This window comes from Equus asinus, chromosome 3, assembly GCF_041296235.1.
Source record: "Equus asinus isolate D_3611 breed Donkey chromosome 3, EquAss-T2T_v2, whole genome shotgun sequence".
Lineage (NCBI taxonomy): Eukaryota > Metazoa > Chordata > Mammalia > Perissodactyla > Equidae > Equus > Equus asinus.
Genome location: NC_091792.1, coordinates 123589576 through 123613900, shown reverse-complemented (window position 1 = coordinate 123613900; position 24325 = coordinate 123589576). Strand labels below are relative to the sequence as shown.

The 24325-nt window shown below is 39.8% G+C and overlaps 1 protein-coding gene across 10 annotated transcripts in view; it reads right to left on the bottom strand.

The window, feature by feature from the left end:
• CORIN (corin, serine peptidase) overlaps positions 1–24325 on the bottom strand; it is a 212213-nt gene that overhangs the window by 41300 nt on the left and 146588 nt on the right. For 3 of the 10 annotated variants that reach the window (XM_044765920.2, XM_014857132.3, XM_014857134.3), the window contains exons 9-14: positions 23877–23993; positions 20435–20539; positions 12838–13069; positions 8497–8642; positions 7610–7717; positions 138–251 (exon numbers count right to left, since the gene is read on the bottom strand). In XM_044765920.2, the coding sequence (XP_044621855.1) occupies positions 138–251; positions 7610–7717; positions 8497–8642; positions 12838–13069; positions 20435–20539; positions 23877–23993 (822 nt within the window). The remainder of the gene's footprint in view (positions 1–137; positions 252–7609; positions 7718–8496; positions 8643–12837; positions 13070–20434; positions 20540–23876; positions 23994–24325) is intronic. The other 7 variants (XM_070505945.1, XM_070505943.1, XM_044765918.2 and 4 more) reach the window with 3 other exon arrangements.

Genomic DNA, 24325 nt, shown 5'->3' with positions numbered 1-24325 from the left:
GCAGTTTTGGTCAAAAGGTCTGAACATGTAAAAAGCTTTTGATACCTATTTCCAAATTTCTGCCTTACATTCAAAATGAGGAGTAATTAGTATTTAAAATAAAAATGTTGTGTTGATCAATTCATGCCATCACTTACAGCAGTTTTTTTCATCCATGCTTTCAGGGCAGTCTGGGAACCCATCACAGACGACTGTGGGCTTCAGACACTGTTTATTAGATGGACATTCCCAAAGCTCTCTCTCCTCACAGCCTGGAAACAGAAGAAAAGTTTATTTGTAATAGATGTGGAGGTGAAAATAATGGTGAATTTGATCAAGCAATGAAGAAAAATTACAACACAAAGGCATGATTTCTTTTTTCTTAAAGAGTTTTGACTCCTGTATCCAATGAAAAATGTAATTTTAAAAGTAGAAATACTCCATAATCTCCATCCTGCAGCATAAGTAGTGCAGCTCTCCTAAGATAAGATCAAAAGTGACATATGGGAAATGGGAAAAAAACGCAAACGCAATTATACATTAATATTCATCTTGAGCTGTTCCTTTTGCTTTCTGAGTCAATTTGCCAACACATAAGACTTATCTATAAAATGATGAGTTATGCTTTTAGGCAAATATGCCAAAACTTAGTGATATAAATGCACATTATCTCAAAATGTAATTTCAGTCAACAAATGGAGAGGCCATCTGTGTGTTTAGCAAAAGAGCCTCTTTCGATGTCAAATACCTACAAAACCAGTGTAAGAGCCAGGTGTGAAAACCGTTACTTTAGTAATGTAGTCAGAGATCTGAGGGTAGAAACTCGATCAATGAATATGAGAAATGAACAAAATTTGCACAAGGTCAAGACTGTGAGCTCGAGCTTGAACTTAACTTGAATCTGCCTGTGAAATAGCAAGCACTGGTGATGAACTTAATAAATGCCATTTGATTCAAATGCAGGGCATTTCATACATCCACTAAAACATGCCAGGAGTCCAATGTGTTCTCGTCATTCCAGCTGGATCCATGGCCCTCAGCAGGCTGTAAGGTGCATGAAGAAAGACACCACATGGCATCAGTCTTTGGGTACTCTTCACCCCCTGCCTAGAACATTGGCTAGCCCTCGGCAGGCCCTCAACACATGTGTATTTTAAATGGAGCTTTATTCACGTAAGGAACAAAAAGTCTCTTCTTCGCAGGAAAGGATAATTTAGTTTAAGGTGAGTGAAATGCAAAGCAGTCATCAAATAAGGAGTTCCCAAAAACATGCTATTTCTCATCTGACCTAGTACAAATAATTCAGAGAAATTTTGTAGATGATTGACTCAGGTTTTTTGGAATCCATTAAAACAAAAAATCTGCTCTTTTCAAAATTCTCATTGAAAACCGTTATCAAATTAAGTCCTCAGAAGAGACCTTTTTACTCTCAGCTAAAATTAGATTTACAGTGTTTCACCATTCAAAGATATAGGAAATAAACAGTGAGAGCCCTTCACTAGCTGTACATCTGGAGTGGTCTTAGGCCCAGGGACATCTATTCTAGGAACTCATGGGGATCTTATTTGGAGTTTTCCGCTAGAAGAGGATATAGACATTATCTGGAATGTTCTGACAATGATAGTCCCTTGTGTCCCTGAAGATTTGAGAAGGAGCCCGTAGTCTGCTCTCCACAGCTTAGCTCCTGCCAAATGGCACAGTGGGTCCATTCCACCAGAGAGCAAGGAAAATGAAGACAGAGGTCTCCGCCTCCCACAGGGCCTCCCCAGCTCCAGGGGCTGCTTCTCCCACCACAAACCACACCACTTGCTAGTAGAGGATGAGAGAAAATAGTGTGAGTCTTTCTATCTGTTCACAAGGTACCCTCCCTACGAGTAAAGAGAAGAACTTGAACATTTGGAATGAGCTGATGAAAGACCACAAAAGTAGATCTTCTGGGACATAAGGCCTGCATCCCCATGAATAGTCATGGTAATAATAAGAGATAACATTGATTATGCACTATAAATCCACATTCTCAAGATGAGTTATAATTCTTACAGTAACACCACACTCTCAATATTATGATCACCATTTTATAAGTGAGGAAACTGAGATTTAGAGAAAATAAATAAACTGCTCCAAATCCAGCCTTACAGAGAAAGATCCAGGTGGGATCCAGGCACAAGTCTTTAGCTGCAGTCCTCTATAAAATGAGAACGTACAGTGTGCATAAGGAGTAGGAGCGCGGGAAGCACAGTTTCGCATCAAATCACAGCTCCAAATCTCACTAGCTGTGTGACCGTGACTAAGTTACCTAACTTCTCTTATCCTCAGTTTCCATATTTCTAAAATAATAATGGTAATATCTGCTACATAGGGTTGCTATAAAGATTAAAGGAGTACTCTATATGCATTAATTTACTCTTCTGTATCTTCTCTTTTCTAATAAAAGTTTATGTGGGCTAATACCTCCTTTGCGGAGTGATGGTGAGCATAAATGAAGGAGAATGAAAAGGTCAAGACAGTCACATGGAAGAGAGTATGATTCTTTTGTGAAGAAACTACTTTCTAAGTGACACTTTTGGTATAATTCTGTTTTAAATGTATGCTTCCAAAGGAAAAGGGTATGACTCCATTAAAAATTAGACAGGTATGAATGGGATGGAATGTGTAACGTAGCTGTAGGTCGTGAAACCAAATAGTCGTTGATATAAGGATAACAACCACCCCAGCACAGAGATAATGACAGAGCCCACCATGGGGGCCAGGTGTGTTGCTGAAGTGACCAACTTGTCCCCATTGGCAGAGACTTAAGCACTAAAAGTCCCTAGGTCTAAGAATCCCCCTCAGTCCCAGGCAAACGGGGATGGTTCGCCACCCTGAGGGTGCTCAGCATTCTGCTGGGTTCTCCACTTCCTCCAGCCTCATTTTCAACAAAAGCAGATGCCACCTGAACTGGGGCATCTTTTTTCTCTACCAAAAAAGTTGACATTATAGGTAAAGACAGCAAACTGCCTTAAAGTAGATGCTTCTCGTACTGTAAGAATCTCTCAGTTATGCAAATCTAGGGTAGACAGATCTGTTCATTAGGCCCGCTAATTGAGCTACACAAAATAAAAAATATCTTCAGGGAGGAGCTGGTCACAAGGGGAAAGGGGCAAGGTGATTCTGGGTCCTGGAGCTGGCAAAAGTTGGAACAGTCTGGATCTAGCCATCCTGGGCCACCATCTGTCCCAGGAAGTGGCTGTGGGTGTGACCTTGGAGCGGATCACAGGAGCTGGACCAGTGAGGCCCAGGCCTAGAAGGTGTGAAGGCCCCTCCAGAGCATGTGACTCTGGGCGATGGAGCCCTAATCTCTAAAAACAGCCACAGAGGTCTCTGCCCCAGCACCTGTGGTGGCAGCCCGAACAGACGCCTTGCCTCCCCATTGGACTCCAGGCCTGCCTGTCAGGGGCAGCAACACCAGGACAAGTCTTAGAGCTCCCATCTGCAACTAGAAAGTCCCAGCAATCACCCCAATTCCTGAGTCAACGCCCCTTTTTAGGGGTACCATGCTCATGTCATCCTCCTCAATATACGCCGGCCTAGTACTCTGTGAAGAGGCAGGATGAAGAAATGGAAAGAGCTCTAAACTGCAGGCTGGGGGCCCCTGCAGTGACTGTAATCCTGGAGACGGGGACATCCACCCCAAAACAAGCACAACCTCTGGACAAGGCGCCTCCCTGCTGCCCATGTTTGCTGCGTGAACCAGGGACTCTGTCCGGCCCATGCTTTGGATGCGACACGTCAGCCTGCTCTCCTCTGCCATAAATAAGACCTTGGTTTGTCAGAAACAAGACCAAGCCAGACAAGAGTCCTTCCCTTAATGGAGATCCCTGGGGCGAGCTTCAACTGGAATTGCTTTCTGGATTTCCTAGCATCATGGCAAGTCAGTTCTTAGTTGTTGTCTTCTGAGGACTGAATAAGGCATGTTATAAGCATTCCAAGCTGTGGAGGATAAAATGAGTGTTCTCCACATTTTGCAAGGGAGGAAACTGAAGTCGAGAGAGGTTAAGTGACTGGCCAAAAGTCACACAGCCTCTAAGTGCTGAGTCAAGACTTAAATCCAAGTCTACGTCTCCACAGAGCACTCTCTGCCATCCCAGCCTGCTTGCCCAGGATGCCATATAAGATAGCAAAGTGGCTAACCAAGTACAAAACAGCTAAAGGGAAGAAAAATGTCTCTCCCTTCACATGGAAAAATTAAACCCTACTGAGCAATCAGAGATCCTGAAGATTCATCCTGAAAGCACATTTGTGGGTATGTGACACAACACGGACACAATGACTCACTCAGCCTTCTGCTAGTCACGGTGAAGAGTCAGTCTCTGCCACAAATGGAGAGATGTGAAAGCATGGGGCCTGGCTTTTAAAGCACTAAACAAGCCCGTGAAGCCCTTCTCTGTGAGAAGTTATACAAAAATTATTAAAGAGTCCAAACAGACAGAAAACAGTCTTTGGAAAACTTTTGAAATGAAGCTGTAAAACCCACAAATATCAGAGTCAGAGGCTTTGAACACAGCCCGAAAGGCTTTGGACCCTGAGAAGGTGTTCAAGTCATATTTAATGATTTTATTTTACATGAGCCCAAGAGGAGATCAAAGATAGATGACGATATGATTTTCAATCATCTGAAGATAAACAGAAAGACACTTAATGACACTCAGATATTTGTAATCTGAAAGATTGTTGCCAATCTTTCTCCATATGATGTATGCCCTTTCCTATAGATTAGTAGTCAATTAGTCATTGTGATGCTGTATTCATGTAACAAAGAGTTTTATTTCTACAGTAGATATAAAGAAAGCTTTAGTTATATTCTCACTGAACTGTCCCGGTGAGCAGAATTGCTGCTCTCATCACAGCCCAGGTACCATCTTGCTCATGCTGGTAGCTCACCCAAATTGTGGGCACAGAGTTAGCAAAAGTTTACCTCAGTCTCACAAACTCAAATCTATAGTGTGATGTCAGAGCTCACACATATAATCCCGTTATTTTCTTTAGTTTTATTTTCTTTTATGTTGTTCTTATTCATTTCTTTGCCCAGATCTTTGCCCTTTTATCCATTGCTTAGATACCAATGCTTGGAAAAGTTTGGATTGAAAATAAACTCGTTTCATCAAGTCACTACTTTTAAAGAGAGCTCCACACAAATACTATATGTTAAATTAATGACAAACCATCATCCTTTAGGATAATGAAGTGCTTCTTGACTGACGGTGCTGACTCTATAAATCAGTCCCATCTTTTAGGCTTCCCTCCCATGAAGCAATTCTGGAATGATGCGCTCAGATATGCATAATACTTCCAAACACTTGCTGAAAACATTTTTAATATTGACAGTGTTCTCAACTGCTGTTTACATTAGCAGTTACACAATCAAAACAACTTCAAGGATAAAAATTTACCACAAGAACAGGAGACACTTCAGAACAACATTGCTCCTTGCTACATTCTAACCAATATATTTTAACAGTGTATTTATAAAAGATGTGCTTTGGCCACCATGTTTTCCTGCTGTAGATGTGCCAAAGAAACACAAAGTAAATTTCCAACACAGAAATTACATTAAAATTAAATTAAATAAGTATTGTTTTGAAGGGAAAACCTAATAATGTTGTTAGAAGTTCTAGGGAGCTGCAGATGTGTGAGAATGAATAGTAAATAGTCACATTATTCAGTACAGCCCAAGCCAACTCCACAATGGACAGAATAAGTCAAAAAGACATGAAGCTTGGGGAGAAACCCAGCTTCGCTGGAGCTGGTGTTTGCATTACCAGATGGTATGCCTATGCACACTTATGGAAATAGAGAGAAAAACAGAACAAGTAGGCAAAATCAAAACTGGTTGATTTAGCAATGGTCCTCTGTTGAGCTATCCTCAACCTGACATTCTTATTTGATTTTAAGTGGCGTGTCCTCCCAGAGCATCAGACATGCCCCTTCAATTGTGTTCATACATCCCAAAAGGGAGAGTATGTGGAATTTCTATTATCAATTGCTTTGGAAAACTTTATGAGTTTTCTGATAACATAGTACTGTTGCAGCAATTAATGTAACTCCAAGCATAGTAATTTCTTACTCACTTTTATCTTTTCTTAACTAGAGCTCTGATAGTGCCAACAATATTTTGAGTGTTTGATAAGGATTAGGCAATTTATTCTATCTTTCCAGTGTGCCTCAATGCTGTGGTTGAAGCATTGATGAAAATTCATTACTTAACTAGAATTCTGACATTTTAGGGTTATTTAAACTCTATAGCACTTTGAATTTCTCTTTGCGAGAATATATTCTTGAACTCAGACTGATCAGTCTTGATAAGGCTCTTTTTGAAACTAAGCTTTTACATTTTTCAAAGATTTAGTCCTCTACTGCAAATTTAGGTCTAACCACCCCAATAGAGTATCATGAAACATCTTTGGAACCATCTAAAATAATCTATTTTAAATTGCATCTCAGAATACCATAACCCATCAAAGTCATAGTTTTGTGAACAAATCTAATAGATTCTCAATAAATTACTTATATAAGGGATATTCAATGAGTTTTGATTTATTCCTTTACATAAAGACCACAAACAAACAAACAACAGTAGCTTCTTAAAATACTGTATCTTCCTCCCTAACAAAATTACCCCTGGTCATTGTACATTCTGACAGCTCTAGTTTTCTAGAAGATGCACTTGTCCCTATTTATAGCAGCTGACGGGATTTTAGTTGATTGCATGTGACATTTTGTCTAGACCAGACAGGCAATGTCTACTATGGAAAATTCATTTTGGAGAGCAAGGCAATATTTCATACTTCAAAGGCCAAAAGAATAAAATGATTTCAAAAGATGTATTGCCTTATGTGCTTTCAATGGCAAAAAGTGTCAATTTTTTTTAAGCAGAACAAGCTAAATAACTATAACCAAACTGTTCTTTGGATAGCCCTTCAATCATTTGCTTTACTCCAGAGTATTGCTTAGTAAAGAGCGTTGCCTGTTTCCTATTCTCCGACACGTTCTGAGGTTACAAAAATTTGCAGGGAAATAAGATGGGAATTAACTCCACCTAAATTACCACTGGCATTTCTGGCCTTTGCATTGGTGATTTTGGAGCTCAAAGGCAGAAACGTCAGGAAGAGTTTTATCCTTTGCCAACAGAGACAAAATCAGAGAAGGCATGAAAATAAATCCCAATTAAATTTGAACATTGGAGGCTGAACTCTGTCTTTGTGTATCTAGATGCCTATTTAACAACATGGAAATGAGATGCAAAGACACATATTATTATGACTTTAAAACAGATGACAATTGCTTTATAATCCCTAATGATAACAATAATTCCTTACATTTGTAAAGTGCTTCTCCTTTTACTAAGGGTTTCCGCATATATCATCAAGGTGTAATTAAATAGAGGTGTAATTTAGGGAAAATCAATAGTTAACAGGAAAAACACTTATCAATTCATACCTTGCCATTTGATAATTTAAGAACTAAATGTCTTAGCATTCAATCCTTGTCACTACTCACAACTATCAGGGAACAGTTGACATTTTTTAACACAGTCCCTTATCCTAACCAGTTATTACTTACATTTAAGAAAAATGCCATCTCATATACATACCACAATTTTCTTCATCACTGTCATCATCACAGTCAGCCTGACCGTCACATCTTCTGGAAGCCAGAACACACCGTCCTGAGCTGCACTTGAAGTGACTAGGTGAGCATTCTGTGAAAACAATGGGCCATGTTACTGTCAAGAGAGAAAACCCAGAACCAACCCAGAACCGTCAGCTAATTTATCTATTTATATGTGGGATGTTGTGGAGAAGCTGTTACTGAAGATAAGATAAGAATGGTCTTCCATTCAGCAAAGCTGAAATAGCCAAAGTTAACTTGGCTTTCTTCTGTCTCGGCATTTTTGTCCTTCATCCTTGGCATCATCTCTTTGATCAGCTGTTTAATATCTTTATGCTTTGCTGCAATTAACTATCTTTCCGAATGGACTACCTAACAACTGCCAGAGCTTGAAATGTCCTGTGGTCAATGCTTCTAACTATCTAGCTACTTTTAACGTGTCAATTTGTTTCCCATCCTAATCTTTCCACCTGGTGGGCCGGTCCCCAATTCTATTTCTCTACCCGATGATGCTACACTGCCAAGATTTCCGAACACTCTGCATTTGAAGGAACCAAGCCTTGATGTTCCCCATTACCTTCAGGACCCCTAGTATAAAAGCAGTATCCATATATAATGGGCTCTGTGAGTTAAGTGCCGTTAAAATAAATACCTGGAATATTAAATTCATCTCTGCAATTTATTTTTAAAACAAAGACGATGCCTAACAAATGAGCACCAAATTCTTCAATGTAATCAAATTTATAGATTCACTCATCTATGTAACCTAAATGGCAACTAAATAGAAAAAAAAAAACAGAGAACCTTCAAAAGGCAGCTGATAGATTCGTCCATGTTAGATACCCCACTGTAATTAATTTAGAAATTAACCTTCTACATCTTCATCAGGCATTAGGCAGGTTTGATTGTCTGAATTTTCCTCTGGAAATTGATTGCAATCTGTGTCTTCAGGCCACTGTAGGCCCACGACCCCGAGAACAGACTCACAGTGTTCTTTGGCGTGCTCACACAGTGCTCTAAAAGAGCAAGAAAGACAAAACATTAGAAACACAAAGGGCTACATCTGAGATGTTTGTTAGGAACCTATGCAGAGTTTTAATTCTGTGTGGCTGTAGGTCTGTGTGTGTATGTGGTGTGAGTGTGTACCAATATATATAGATGCACGTATATATAATAAGTATTTGGGAAAACAAAACGAGTAATATCTCTACAAAGGAAACATTCCAGCAACATACTTTCACCAATAGAAACTTCATTGCAGAAACAGAAATAGAGATTTGTTTCATTTTGTTTTTTATTGAAATATATTTGACATATTGTGTAATAAGGTATAAGACATGTTGATTTGATACATTTATATACTGTAATATGGTTGTCATTGTTGCCATAGTTAGCACCTCTATCATGTCATAATTCTCATTTCTTTTTTGTACTTGGAATAATTAAGATCCAGACTCTTAGCAAGTTTGATGATTATAATACAATACTGTTGCCTGTATTCACTACACTGTGCATTGTATTTCCAGGACCTATTTGTCTACTAGTTGCAAGTTTGTACCTTAAACAACATCCAGGACACAGAGTCCCTTCTCCAGTTTGCCTTTCTCGTTCTCTCTTCTGTCCTTCAAGCAGATACATTCTCCAAGGTTTTTGTTCCAAGCAGGGAAATCCCTAATCTCACTGTGAACAGTCTGCCACCAAAAGTAAAGGAATCTGTACAAGCCCTCATTCTCAGGGGTTGCTCCCTCCAGTGACAAGCCACGTGAGCCATGGCATGTGCCAACCTGGTTTATCTAAGGTATTGCCTCCATTACTCAGCTTAGAAGTATTGTCGACAAGCTTGGTACTTCTCCCAAACCCACCTATGTTGAGCTCAAGTTGGTTAAAACGAAGTCTGTTGTTCTTGTTGTTGTTTTTAAAGAAAAGATATACTAAATATTGTTCTGGGTGCTTTCATGTGTGTTTTCCCATTTGTACCCAAAATATTTTTATAACTGAGGTATCAGCATGTCTCACAGAAGGTTTCTTTACTTCCTAGGGAAAAAAAACATGCTTTTGCCTCAGTGTATTACCAAGAAATTAATTACATGGTTAAAAAAGCAGACACAACCAAAGTAAAGTTCCTAGGCAAATTTCTTATTTCCTTTCAAATACATTCTTATTTCTCAAAAGTTTCAAACTTTCTAAGCGAATTTCAACAAGGTAGGGAATAGTGAGCAATCGAATGGGGAAGTTTCAGAGAAAGCTCTGTCTACATTTAAGTCTGGACAAGGCAGAGCATAACTCGATGCTGGTTTAGCCTAGGAATTTGGGGCAAAGACAAAGCCGTGGCGTTCCCACACTAGTTTTGCCAGAATGGGAAGTTCAGTAGTATTCAGTAACTCTCTTTTGGACTAAATAGTTTTGCTGCAGATTTATTAAAAATGTATATAATACAATTGTTGCTGCTTGTTTAAATTAACCATATGACGTCTAATTTATACGGAAGACCGTATAGTGCCCAACTCTACTACTTCCTATTTTTCCTATAAAATGGAAATAACGCAATATGCGGCACTACAACTCCAGGGGGCGCTGTTCTCATAATCTATATGGTGCTCAGCCATAGACAGCGCCCTGATGGCAGGGGCCGCCCTCAAAAGGTTATTATGAGGATGAGATGACAGAAGTATCCTAAAGTACTGAGTACATTGTCAGGGCTCAATAATGTTAGATTCTTCAGACTCATAACAAAAACTAAATTAAGATCAATAAATTGGCTTGGCAAAAGTAACTATGCATTGCTTCATGAACATATCAGTATATTATTCTTGTCATAATATTAAAAAAATTTTCTTATAAACAAATATCTAAATGCAAAATTTATTTTGATAACCACTGAGAATGAAAGATTTAAGTGTAAACCTAAGAAATAAAACTAAAGTGTCTAAAAGAAGTTTACCAAAATGCTAACTGAATAACATTTCAGGATCAATCTCATCTCAGGCTTTTTAATATTAAAATTAAGCAGTGAAATTATAAATTATATGTGGATATAAATTTGTTCCAGAGAATATTGCACCACGAAATTTTTTATACATATGAAAAGAAAGTCAAATACAAGAATTTGTTAAGTGCTACTAGGAATAATTATTCACTGTCATTGATCTTGCTTAGCAAAAGTGGAATAAGATTTAGAAATAACTTGTAACATCAAATTGGTAGATTTTTTATCAGCGATACTTGAAAGGGCATTTAACAAAATTTTCAGAACTATCTTGCACAAGCCAACGTTAAGCTTTACTCTCTCTATTTGTACAATTTGTTCAGCTCCCCAAGTCATTTTGAAATTTTATTGTTTCCTGTCCCGACTCTACGATGCCCCTACTTTGTCATCCATTTGATATTCGGTATATAATTTATTGTTTTCCCATCTGTCCACTATATTGATAGTATTGCTTTTTCTTAAAGCTCTAAGTGACTTCTGATCCCAACATATGGTTTCCATGGATACCACTCACATTTAGAGAAGCTCATCTGTATATTCACCCCTTGATGGAAAACATTCGCCCTGGAGCGAGCAGCAACCCACCTCTGTGACAGCATCTTGTACGCGCACATTCTCTGACTACAACCCCTAACATAGAAGTTGCATAGAAGAAGGGCAAAATGGCCACGATGTGGCCGTGTTCCTGTCCTATCATCAGAGCTATTGTTTATTCAGTGCTGACAATCCATCGGAAGCACTTTACATTTATGCACTTCCATCTAATCTCACAACAACACGACTCAACAATTATGGCTATCCTGATTTTGCAGGTCAAGGAACAGAGGCTGTGATCTCTGAGGCATCTGTCTCAGGCTGCACAGCAGCTACAGAAGAGCCAGACTTGAATCAGACAGTGGACTCCAAAGGAGCACTCTTAACCCTTAGGACATCACTCAAACCCTAGTCCAAGCCACACTCTTGAAACGCTGTCCCTTACAGTTGTCCCATCTTATCCTCGAGGACACATTCCAAGACGCCCAGTGGATGCCTGAAACCACTTCAGATAGTACCGAACTCCATACGTACATACTATGTATTTTCCTATATGCATATACCCATGATAAAGTTTAATTTACAAATTAGGTACAGTAAGAGAGTAACAACAATAACTTCTCTTTGGCATTTCTGAATTGTCGGCATCACTACTCTTGTGCTTGGGGCCATTATTAAGTAAAATAAGGGTTACTTAAACAGAAGCACTGCAATACCAGGACAGTCAATCTGATAAGTGAGAGAGCTCCTAAGTAACTAACTGGCAGGTATCGCAGCGTATACAGTGTGGATACACCAGACAAAGGCATGATGTCAGGGTAGGACAGAGTGGGATGCAGAGGGATTTCATCGCATTACTCAGAACAGAGTGCAATTTAAAACTTATGAATTGTTTATCTCTGGAATTTTCAATTTAATATTTTCAGACCACGGTTGACCGCAGGTAATTGAAACTGCAGAAAGAAAAACCACAGATAAGGGGAGACTACTGTATTTCATTCAAGCAGGTTGAAAAACGTCAGTGATGTCCACCCCCTGTCCGATCTCTGAGGTTGGCGTTATGTCTCCTTCAGGCCACTCCCCGTGTAACGTCTCTAACTTTTGAGATTTATCGGAAGGCAGCATTTTAAACACACATCAACGTTGTCAGAGGAAGAGGTAGATAGTCTCCTTCTTCTGCTAACTCACTTTTTTTTTTTTTTTTGGTGAGGAAGATTGGCCCTGAGCTAACATCTGTGCCAATCTTCCTCTATTATGTATGTGGGTCACCACCAGAGCATGGCTTGATGAACAGTATGTACGTCTGCGCCCAGGATCCAAACCTGCGAACCCCAGGCTGCTGAGGCAGAGGGTGTGAATTTAACCACTACAGCAATGGGCCGGCCCCCTAACTCACATTTTTAAAAATGCTTCTTGATCAGCCAAAATGACACATATGTGATTTTATTTGACTTAAGTCCACAAACTATTATCAAAAGGAGTTCATATCTCCCTTGTTTGGAAGTTGAGTAATGAATTCTTACTCAAATACTCATTTTAGAATTCCCATTTCTTTACCTTTAAACAGGTAGTTTATTAAACACAGAGCTCCTTAGCAAAATTTGCATTCTGTCTAACTCAAACTAAGTCTTCATTCCCATGGTTCTCCCTGGGGGAAATGAAGATGCTTCGGGGAGACCTCATTGTATTACCTGCAGGGGGGGATACGGAGGTTGGTATTCACATCACACTTTGGTACCAAAATGGTGCAAGCAAAGAACATGAGGTATTTGTAGCAGTTGGTTTGAACAAGTGCAGGGAAGAGAGAGGACTCCCAGCTGATGGATGCTTCCTTTTGAGTCCCGTGGCCAAGGTAATTTGGATAATTTGTATGGTTGTAGGGCAAATTCATGCAGAGTTCCAACGTAATTGGTTCACATTGACCTAACAAGAAAACATACATACAGATACATACATATATATATATTAATTTCACATATAAAATAATTTCTTAAAAACTTACAAAATTGAAGTCTATCGTACCCTCTTTATAGTAGCTAAGACTAGAATGCAAGCAGTATATAATATTGCTGTCAAGATAAATAATTTGGTTAACAAAGTGCCAGACCAAGATTCATTTCTGTATATGCAGCTGCTAGCGGAGTGTCCAGCACACGTTTTAGAAAGTCTTTCTCTTTTTTTTCCTTGGCTCAACTTACCTGAAAGTGACTCTCTTTAATGAATCCTTCCACTCACTTTACTTTGCCTTCTTCTTCTAATCTTCATTACTTCTGAACTAGTATATCCCCCATCATCTTCACAGCCATTAAAAAGAAATGAATGGCTAAATAGGCAACTAGATGACTTTTTTCTATTTTCTTTGTTGATCAACAGATTTAAATACAAAGCTACAAGATTTCAGGGCAAGGGGAGGCTGAGACTGGTTAGATCTCCACTGCCAATGAGATAAAAATCTTAACTCATTAGCTTGGCATCCAGGCTATTTCACACTTCAACCACAGCCTAACTTTCCAGCCTCATCACCTATGACTATCCCGTCAGCAACATTTCCTTGGTGACACCAGACATTTTGAGAATTGCTTGCCTTTATGGGCCCTGTTAGCTCCTCTCTTATCCCTTTCATATCTTGATATACTTGTAATCACCCCTCAGATTCAGTCATGCTTCTAGCCACCAGGTGCAGACATAGCCCCTGCTGCCTAGCATGATGCTTTCCCATCCTCCCCACCAAGTTAACGGCTCCTTGACCTACAGGACTCAGCATAAACACCTCTTCCAGGAAGGCTTCCTGGTCAACCACTCTCCCCCTCCTACTATGAGTTTCTGCTAGGCGCCATAGCTTCTCAGGCATGTTCCAGCCATAGACTCATTGTTCTCTGCTGTATTCTTTACTGACTTGTCTCCCTCACACAATTGGGAGAATTTTGAAAAATGAGACTTTATTTCTTGATCTCAAAATCTGCACCTAGCACAGTGCCAGAACGAAGGAAGGAAAGCGGGGTGGGGAGGGAGTGTCAGGAGCTATCCTAGGAACTTAAAATGTAAAAAATAAAAAAAAAAGAGTCCCTGCCATTGAGGCACTCGACAGTCTTCATAGGAAGAAAGACATGTGTGCTGGCAATTGTAGTATAATGTGAACAGGCTAGAATAGGGATATCGAACAAATGCTGGGAGCCCAGAGGGACAAGGTGGTGCAAAAGGGACTCAGGAAGACTTCCAAGGATAAATGAGGTTTGGGCAGGTTCGAGGGAATGCAGTAGAAAGACCCCCTGTTTCCTACCCCTGTCGACAGAGGACGTGCCACATTTCCGGAGGTGAGAGAGGTAATCAAGTGAGTGTCTTGGTAGAATCAGCCCAGGCTGACTGAAGCCTCCACGCCTTATTAAGAGTAATTATTCAAATTAGATTTAATTATTTGACTAAGAAGTGGTACGCACGTAAATAGATTAGCAATAAGAACTGGGGTGAAATATTAAAATGGCTCTGGGACTATTTCTCAATTTAAAGAATCTGAGGGCTTCGCAGAGATTATGTTGATGAGGAGCCTGTCACTGCCCAGATTAAAAGTCTCACGGACAAAGCCTAGTAAGTCTCTCAGTTTCCTGGTGAAGACGTAACACTGTAAAGATGGCATAATCTTGAGGATGAGCACAGGATGCAGAGAAGAGAAAGAGACTGAGGAGGTATGGGGTTGGTTCAGTGTATCATTTCCTTTGATTTGTGAAAGAGGAGTAACATTTACACATTTTGATTTCAGATTACAAAAACATGCGTATTCCTCTTAATGATAAAAATACAAAAATGCATAAAGAAAAAGTCCATCCTCTAGATCTACCATATGATCCAGCTATCCCACTGCTGGGTATTTATCCAAAGAACTTGAAAACACAAAGGCATAAAGATACTTGCACCCTTATGTTCATCGCAGCATTATACACAATAGCCAAGACTTGGAAGCAACCTAGGTGCCCATCAAGGGACGAATGGATAAAGAAGATGTGGTATTTCTACATGATGGACTACTACTCAGCCATAAGAAATGACGAAATCCGGCCATTTGTGACAACATGGGTGGACCTTGAGGGTATTATGCTGAGTGAAATAAGTCAGAGGGAGAAAGTCAAATACCATATGATCTCACTCATAAGTAGAAGATAAAAACGACAAAAAAAAAACACACATAGCATTGGAGATTGGACTGGTGGTTACCTTTGGGGAAGGGGGGTGGGGGGAGGGCAAAAGGGGTGATTAGGCTCTCATGTGAGGGGATGCACTATAATCAGTGTTCCAGTGGTGAACATGATATCATGTATCCAGAATTCAAAATATGATGTACATCCGAAAAAAATAAAAATTAAAGAAAGAAAAAGTCCATCCTCTACCCACTCCCCAGTCTCTCACACACCTTTCACTCGCTCATATTTGCACACACAGCATGTTCACGCAGAAACACAGGTTTGTGTGTTTTTGCCAAGTAGACGTGTACTATTCCGATTACTCAACATTCTTTTGCTTCATTATTTATCAGGACCAGCTTCCAAGTCAGTAGATATGGCTATAACTCTATATTTTTCTCAACTTCTTTAATATACTTATAATTTACAAAAATGGGATCATTCGTACATATTTTGGTGCAGCCTTTTTCTCCTTGACTGTCTTTCCTTCCTCTCTCTTCCTCTACCACCCGATCAAGTTCTAACTCTTCATCAGTGTATTTCATTTAGTTGATTCACAGACATAGCACATAGATAACTGTCCTCTCTTTTGATATGTGGAGAATGTGTCACTTTCGATTTGGGATAGGATATAGCCTTTAAGTGTTTCAGAGCCAGGGGAGATGAAAGGATTAAGTTATGATCATATATTACCCCGAAGATCTTTATTGAATGTGGTAAGGTTGATTGAATCTTGTGCTTTACTCCTTCATAAGGCGTTCTTCACAGAGTGCTAAGCAAGATAAACGCTCAAGATATCTGTCAGCCTCAAATTCTATGATTTATGATATCAATAAGCTTTTTTATCTTCAGCATTAGGCTCACTCACTAGCCTGATTTACAAGAGCCACTAGAGGGCGATCGTGTCACAAACATGTGAGGATGATTAAATACCCAGCACTGTTTTCAACCCACGTTTGACGTAACGCCTAGCGCGATGCCCTGAACATAGATGAGGTTTAATAAATATCTGTTGAAAAAATGATCCTGAGGGAGTCTCAGTGATATCGCACCTTTCAAAGTCTGAGAGAAGATTTGTTAAATTCAGCCTAAAGAAGGAATTAACTAAACGGTGTTATATCCTTGTCATGATGTAATCAATACTCTGAAGCTACTGGAAATCATGTATTAAATGATGGTCGTTTACACGAGAAAATGTCACTTTTCAACATCCATTGGCATATATAATACTCCAAGATTCATCCTTGCCTCAAATTTTATATCTCTATCATTATTATTTTAAACAGCTTGATGGGTTATTATAAGGTGAACACCCTTGTAACTACCACCTACGTCAAGAACTTGAACTTTGCCAGACATCCCAGATGCCCCTCCATATATCCTGTCTTCTCTTAACCTTCTCCTCACCCCCGAAAGTAACTACTGAGATTCATAATTATCACTTTCTTTCTCTTCTTTATAGTTTTATTACCTGTGTGTACTGCACCTTAGACACTATAGTTTAGGCTTGTCCATTTTTTAAAATTTGTTTTATCTTTGCAAACTCTTATAGTGTGTGGGTTCCCCCTCTATCCCTTTATTTTTCCTTACAGTTTAACTATTGAAGAACCCAGGGACTTGACCTGTAGAATGTGCCAGAGTTTGGATTCTGCAGACTTCTGGTGAGATTAAACATGCTGCCTTGTCCTACCCATTTCTGGAACACTGGCAGCTGAATCCAGAGAGTTGATTAGATATCATTCTTTTGGAAAGACTCTAAGTGCTGTGGTGTTCTTTCATCAGAAGGCACATTGTGTCTGATTTCTCTTTTTGCGATGTGGGCAACTGTAGATGTTCAATGCCTTGACCCATTAATTCACTGTGTTACCAAATGGTAATATTCTAATTCAGTCATTTATTTTTCATTTACTAGTTCAGAATGCTTTTAGAAAGAGGTCATTCTCCTCATCTACTATTTGCTCCCAAGGACGGAAGTCCTTAACCATTATGGTGTTTGGCTTTTCTACCACACCCCTATACTATTTGTTCCTTTCAACTAGAGACTATAAAGAGAGGGTAGGAATTGATAGACCATGGGAAATTATTCAAAGAACAAAGCTGTTTATTTCTTCCTTGGTGTTGGAGGAAAAAACGCATGAGCACACATGTAGAACTAAAGGTTGATGGAAACTATGGGAAACTTGGAGAGTGCCTGGACGTGACAGTCACACCTGGCTTCACGCAGCCGTGGTGACCATGGGCACAGAGTGGTGGGGAGAGACACATGTCCAGCAGCTGCTCTTTCCACCGGCTTCCCCTGCTCTGGATTGCACACTATCATGTGGAAGTGATGGATTAGTCCCCCTACACCAGAGTGAGGGGATATACTATTCCTGCTCCTACCCTCTAAGGCAACGATATGTCTGTATTTTCCCTCCCAGCATGACGCAAACATGTTTAAAGATTCTGGGCTATGAGTGGATGTGGTGATAGTGGGATATTTCAAGTTTATCAGCACACAATATCATCAGAGATGTTGGTTTTAGACTTTTTTTTAAATTGTAGGCATTTCTTGGAATCTGAGATAAGCCATGGACCTTCTCCATTGAAAAATTTGAAAACTATGAAGACTTTTTCACATCCAATTTCAGGGACGTCAGTTCCCCTGAAGCCAAGTCATGAATAAATCTATAAAGCAGTAATTCTCAACTTTGGCTACACATTGGGGTCACCTGCGGGATTTTCAAAATACTGATGCCTGGGTCCTACCCAGTATATCTTCAAGGACCATTAGAAAGTTATACAGTATTTTATGGGATGGCAAGAACCAGTATCTTCAATGACTAGACTCCCCAGCAATTCCAGTGAGAGCTGATCCCACCAGACAGAATACTGCAAACTCACACTCTCCATTGGCAGGAAGCTAGAGAAAGAGACTGTTGTTCAGTTGTGGCTCAGAGTCTAAGTAGTGATAGTTTCTGATAGTGGTAAAGATCTTCAAATAATTAACCACACTTTCAAGTGCATGAGGAGTTTTCTGAGAGGAGATGCTACTTTTGCATCTTTACAGAGAATGAAGCACACACATACCACTCTGAATCTCTCTGAAAAATGAGGAATAACGTCTTTACTCTCAACTGGAAGTCAAGCATATATACTGGTTTTAATAACACAGAAGGAATGGGAGATCAATGACTAGTCCAGTGCTCGGTACTCAGAAGAGGGGATGTTCAAATGTTTGCTGGATATATATGGAGAGAATCTGGCAAGAACATCCATAGTGACTGAGGAGATGAGACAGTGAGATGCTAGGGAAACTGAGCATATTTGAAGAACATAAGGAGAAAACCAAAGTAGTATCTATGAGTGGGAAGATGGCAGTATATTCTCCCATGTAGAAAAGTTCTCTCCAGAAAGTCTGGAATCCTGTCTCCCTTCCTTGTCATTAAAGTGCTCAGTGCCCATCCCAGTGCCTGGAACATCATAGGCACGCTATAAATACTGCTTGAATGTATGAGCCAGAGTTGATCTAGTGCCCTTCCTACAAATTCCTTTTTTGATAAGTGATAACGTATTTTTAAACTTTTAATTTTGAAATATTTCAAGCTTAGAGAAAATCAAATAACATACACCCAGTTACTCCCCACGCAGACTCGACACAGGCTAACACTGCTCTTTCAACTTTTTTGAGTCTAACAGTAAATGCCCTTCCATGTCAGACAACCCTCAACACTCTAACAATAAACACATGTCTGGGAGAACACTGCCACTGTTCAAAATTCTTCATCCTAAGTTCAAAGTGAAGTAAAAAAATAATTCTGATAAAATTCCAGGGCAGATTTGGAGATAAGGAAATTGGAACAATGGACTCACAACATATATATACACACATATACACACAGACACAGACACACATATATACATACAGATACATATACACACATACACATATTTAAATCAGTTTGGAGTAAAATGGCAGTGCATGTTAGTGGTCAGACTAGTATCTATCTGAACTGTTCTCTCATATAGAGGAGGGGTGGGTATTCTGCTTTCAGCCAAACACTTAAGTGCTCATGAAAATAAACAAAAAGTCCTGTTGATCTGGGTTTTCAATTGGCTGTCTCCCTCGCACTCCCATCCAGCCCATTGTTTTCACCCCTTGAGACTTCCTAATGGTTTCAGGGGCACCCCCTATAAATTCTACATTGACCTAGAAGGGTCACTAAGTAAAACTAGGGCCCAAAGCTGCAGCAAATCCAAGGACCCGCACCCTTCAGCCTTTCAACCTCCCGGCTTCCAGTGGTCTTCAGCTGTGAGGACATGTGTTAAGAAGTCATACCTTCTTGCCAACTGAAAGTTGACAGATCTGCTTCTAAATGTCAAGCCCCAATTTGAAGGGGAGGCCAAAAACTAGTTATAAAAAGTGAGAGAAGTGAGTAGAGTAAGAAAGCAGAGCCCAGGAGTAGGGAATCATTACTAGAAATCAGAGTCTTTGTGGGGTTTCTGATTCGCTTTAAATTTCCTGTGGGAGTCTACGTGGTCATCAGCTGCTCCTGCCCACTCTGTCTTCCTCCAGATAGCCAATCTAGAGAGAGCCACCTGTTTACACCATTTGGAGCTGTATTACATTGTCACTGAAACAAATTAACATAATGGCGGCAAGATTCTTATAGGTCAGCAAAGTTCCTGGAAAGGTGAGAATAAGTTTTACTGAAAGAATAGACCGCCAAAGTAGCATGTGGCTATTTAGATGAACCTCATCTTTGCATCTTGGATAAAGTTTCCACTTTTGAAGCTGTGCTTTGTAGAGGAAGAAAGATAGCATCTGCCTGCATATGGAGCCAAGAAAATGATCTATAGGAGCTGATGTTGAGTTGAAAGTAATGGTAATGATACTAAGCAATGTGGATTTATGGTCCATTCACAATGACACATTTGTTTCTGATTTAAGTTAATTAAGACCATTTTGTTTCTTTTCTGCTACCATATGCAGCCTTCAAAAAAGAAAAAGAAAACAGATATATACATTTTTGAAGGGATTCCAGACTTCAGCATTTTAATGTCAATGCAAAAAGAAAAAAAGCGGAATGCATCCCCTGACACGGTGATTGCATTTGTCAGCTGCTGTACTTACTACAGTTATTTGGACTGTTCGGGTCACAAAGAGAGCTACCACCACACGAATCAAGGCAGGAATTGTAGCGGCATCTTTGGTCACCTTCTTGACATGGAGTCTGACCTAGGAGGGGAAAGGCACAGGCGCTTTCATCATCTGTAAATTCCTTACCCGAGGGTCTGAAGGATTGAGAACGCCTGGTGGAGCTGAGGAATGACACAGCTTTAATTTCCTTCCAACTTCTCCAAAAATATTAAACACATGTTGAATAGGTACTTTCTGGATTAGTTTTCCTGGCAACTAAATACAACACCGTTATTCCAAAATGATTGTGTAAGAATGAAGAAATAAGAGGGAATCTGTCCTCTAAGAAAACAGGTTATTGTTGCTTTTCATGGAAAAAAAGCCAGTTTTATATTTACGCGGGTGCATATACTTGATTACAAAATAAAATGCAAGTGATTTGAGGGAGAGGCCAACATAAAGATCTTGACATTTTGAATCTTAAATTATGTTATTTTAAAGACTCATTTGCTCCCAATTCTAGTCTTCTCTCTAAGGAAAATGCTTTCCCTAATAATAAATAGGGCATGAACACCAATGCAATAAGGATATTTCACCATGGTCCAAGTTTTATGCAGCTGTTATTTATAGTTTCTGTATGTCCTTGGAAAGTATCATTGGCCTAGCTGTGAGGACCTGAGAATTGGGTTTCTTGTTTCCAAATGAATGACAACAGTAACATCAGCCTAATGGCTTTTCCTTAAGTTATGTAGAGAGGAAACTGCTTTTCCCCTTGATTTCCTGGTCATTTGTAGATTGAATGGATAAGGTAATAAATTACTGCCCATTCTCTTTCTAGCTCTCCCCCATTATAGCCAATTACTTTCAGACGTGTCATCTGGATCTAGAAAATCTTGCAAGGCATTTTTAAGTATAAATAATAGTGTGTATGTACATATAAATATTCTTATCTATCATTCTAAGACAATGTTTATTATACAGGATTCTCTTCTTTCAAGTACCGTTAACATGCAACAGTATATATCAAAGCCTGGAATAAAAGAGATGGCACTCTTTTTTATCAATGTCATCAGGGTCAAACTGTTTTTACAAGGTAAGCTAGGCTGATTTCCATGAGTTTATTCTTTTAAAGAAATTTTATTTAAGACAACACGCATTCATTACTTCAGCAAGATACTAAATGCCTGGTACATGACAAGCTTATATGACAAGCTAGGCAGTAAGCATTAAAAGATAAAAGAGCGTGATAGTTTATATTCTAATTAGGGATATAGTCATGAACAGAACCGTACAATGCTGTGTGAGCATCGCTCCACCAAAGGTACATGTAAGGAGCAGCAGAAGCAAATCAGGGCAGTGGGGGACTGCTTCTCAAAGGAATTTTTCAGGCAGATGGGGTAAGTTGGGCTAACAGGAAAGGATGGGTTTCCCAAGCAGACAGCAGAATACGCAAAGGCCTGGAGAGGGTAAGCGCACAGGCTGGAGTCACTGGAGCATAAGGGAGACTAGACAGGAAGGCTGAGAGCAGAGCCTGAGAGTTGGGAAGGCCTGAATCTTCAATAGGGCCTAAAACCCTGGGAGAAGTGGTCCCTGCTTCCCTCTCCAGCCTTGTCTGGCAGAAGCAGCTTGTGATCACTGTTGACAATTATTCTGTAGTGGCACACTCCCCTTCACTCTCAGCTCTCTAATCACAGTGGCCTTCTCCCAGCACCACAAACTTACCTTGCTCCTTCCCTCCTCGCGACCCTTGGCCAAGCAGTTCCTTGTGTCTGAAGTGCTTTCTCCAGCCCCACTCTCCTTTGTTAACTCCACTCATCCTTCAGATCTGAGCTCCAATCTCTCTTCCTCAGGGAAGTTTCCCTGAGGCTTTTTACCAGGGCGTGCATCCCGTATATGGCCTCCTAGCACCCTGAATTTTCCCTCATGGCCTATGTCACCCCATGGTTAGAAAATGACTTGCAGAATGATTTGTATGATGCCTATCTCCTCCAGGAGCCTGCAAGCTCTGTGAAGCATTTTGCTTGCCAACAAATTCCCAGTGGTTTGACCATGTATTAGCACCACAATATACATTTATTAAGTTGAATGCATTAAAGAAAATAATATAAAAGATGCTAAAATTTTACGTTTCGATCCATTTCATCATATGACTTTCTTACATCTCACACATGTCAGGAAATAATCTAAAACTCCTGCCATTGCCTAGTGAAGAATCCAAAATTATTTCAAACAGAGTTGAATTATGTAGAAAGAAAGAACAATATGATCCTAAGGAAGGTGCTTGGCTGATAGGCACACAGTAACTCATGTTACTAGAAATCCTAGAAAAGGATTTCCTTCTGAATTTTAGAATTGGTAAAATGAAGCACTCCTTATCTAATTTTGCATGTAAGAAGTCTGTGATTAAAAGGCTCTCTCTTTAGATCTGCAATGCTTTTTCATTAAGGCTATTCTAATGATCAATATTCATTATGACAAAACTAGTTTAGCTAGAAGTGACCAGTCTCATTAGCTGATGGGTGATAAACACAGCCCAAGATCTGCTTTAACACAATGACCACGTAAAAAGAGCTAACATTTGTTGAGTGCTCACCACATGCCAACTCTACGAAGCAGTCGTCATTATTCTAAGTTTACAGACACAGACACGGAGACATAACAAGGTTAAGTTACTGGCATAAGGTCAACCAGATAGTGGGCAGCAGCACTGGGCTTGACCCCAGGCAACAGGGCTGCAACAACCACATTCTTAACAACGAGGCTGTGTCAGCAAGTGGCGAGATCACTTATAAATAAATGCAGTGATTTTCAAGCCGAGGGATATTCTTCCCAGCCCTGTACTGAGAGAGGCTGCCATGCAAACTGGGGCTTAAAACAATCAGTGTGGAGCTTTCTTTTCTGACAGAAGTAGGCACACTTTAGAAACCACCTTATTTGATTTGCCTTTTCTTTGAGTTTTGCAGATGGTATCAGACTCCTTTGAAAGTGTTCGTAAGCCTAGTGCTTCATAAGGTGAGGCATTAAACTGCTGCCCTAAACACGGTTATTTTACGAAGCTGTTACACTTAATTTTGGAAGCCAATTCCTTCTAATTGGAATCTAATCTAATTGAATACCATATACTAAACCTTTCTCTCTATCACGGTGTTGCATTTCCCCAGGAACAGTTAACTGAATCCACCCATGCTGTTTAAGTGTTTAACCTGTACTCTTCACCCTTAGGAATGATTTTCAGTGTAAGTTGGTCGAAAATTATATTTAACACAAGAAAGGGTTTTCTGGCTGCCCAGTGCTGTGGGGACCACTGTGTCAGGCAATCTGAAATTATTTATGTGGGAATCCTATTTAAGCATGAGGCAACTTCCAACACTTTGCTTTGCTCCCGAGGGAAGGTCCATCAGTAAGGAATGTTCCAGGGGCCGTAGCACACACTCACTGTCACCGCAGCTCTCCTCATCACTGCCGTCCTTGCAGTCCTCGTCGCCATCGCACTGGAAAGTGCTGGGGATGCACTGTCCATTTCTGCATTCCACTAGACCCTGGCTGTGACAGGCTAGGGGAAGCCAGAATGACAGTCACTTTATTCATTAGTACTTCTGTCCGTCTGCAGATCACACAAATGATTCCCGTTTATCTGGCATCACCAAGAAATAAAGTGTTCTGAGTATCTGAATGTTCTGCATAAATGAATGAATCATTAATTTTTTAAATTCTAAGTATCTTTGAAATGGAAAATTTTCTTTGTCGAATTTCTAGTGCCTTATTAAATAGCACTTACTGCAGAGTAACTTTTTTTGAGAACCACATGATGGGAAGTAGTAGTAATAATTACTACTAATTAATTACTAGTAATTAATAATTACTACTAATATAAAAGCCACAATT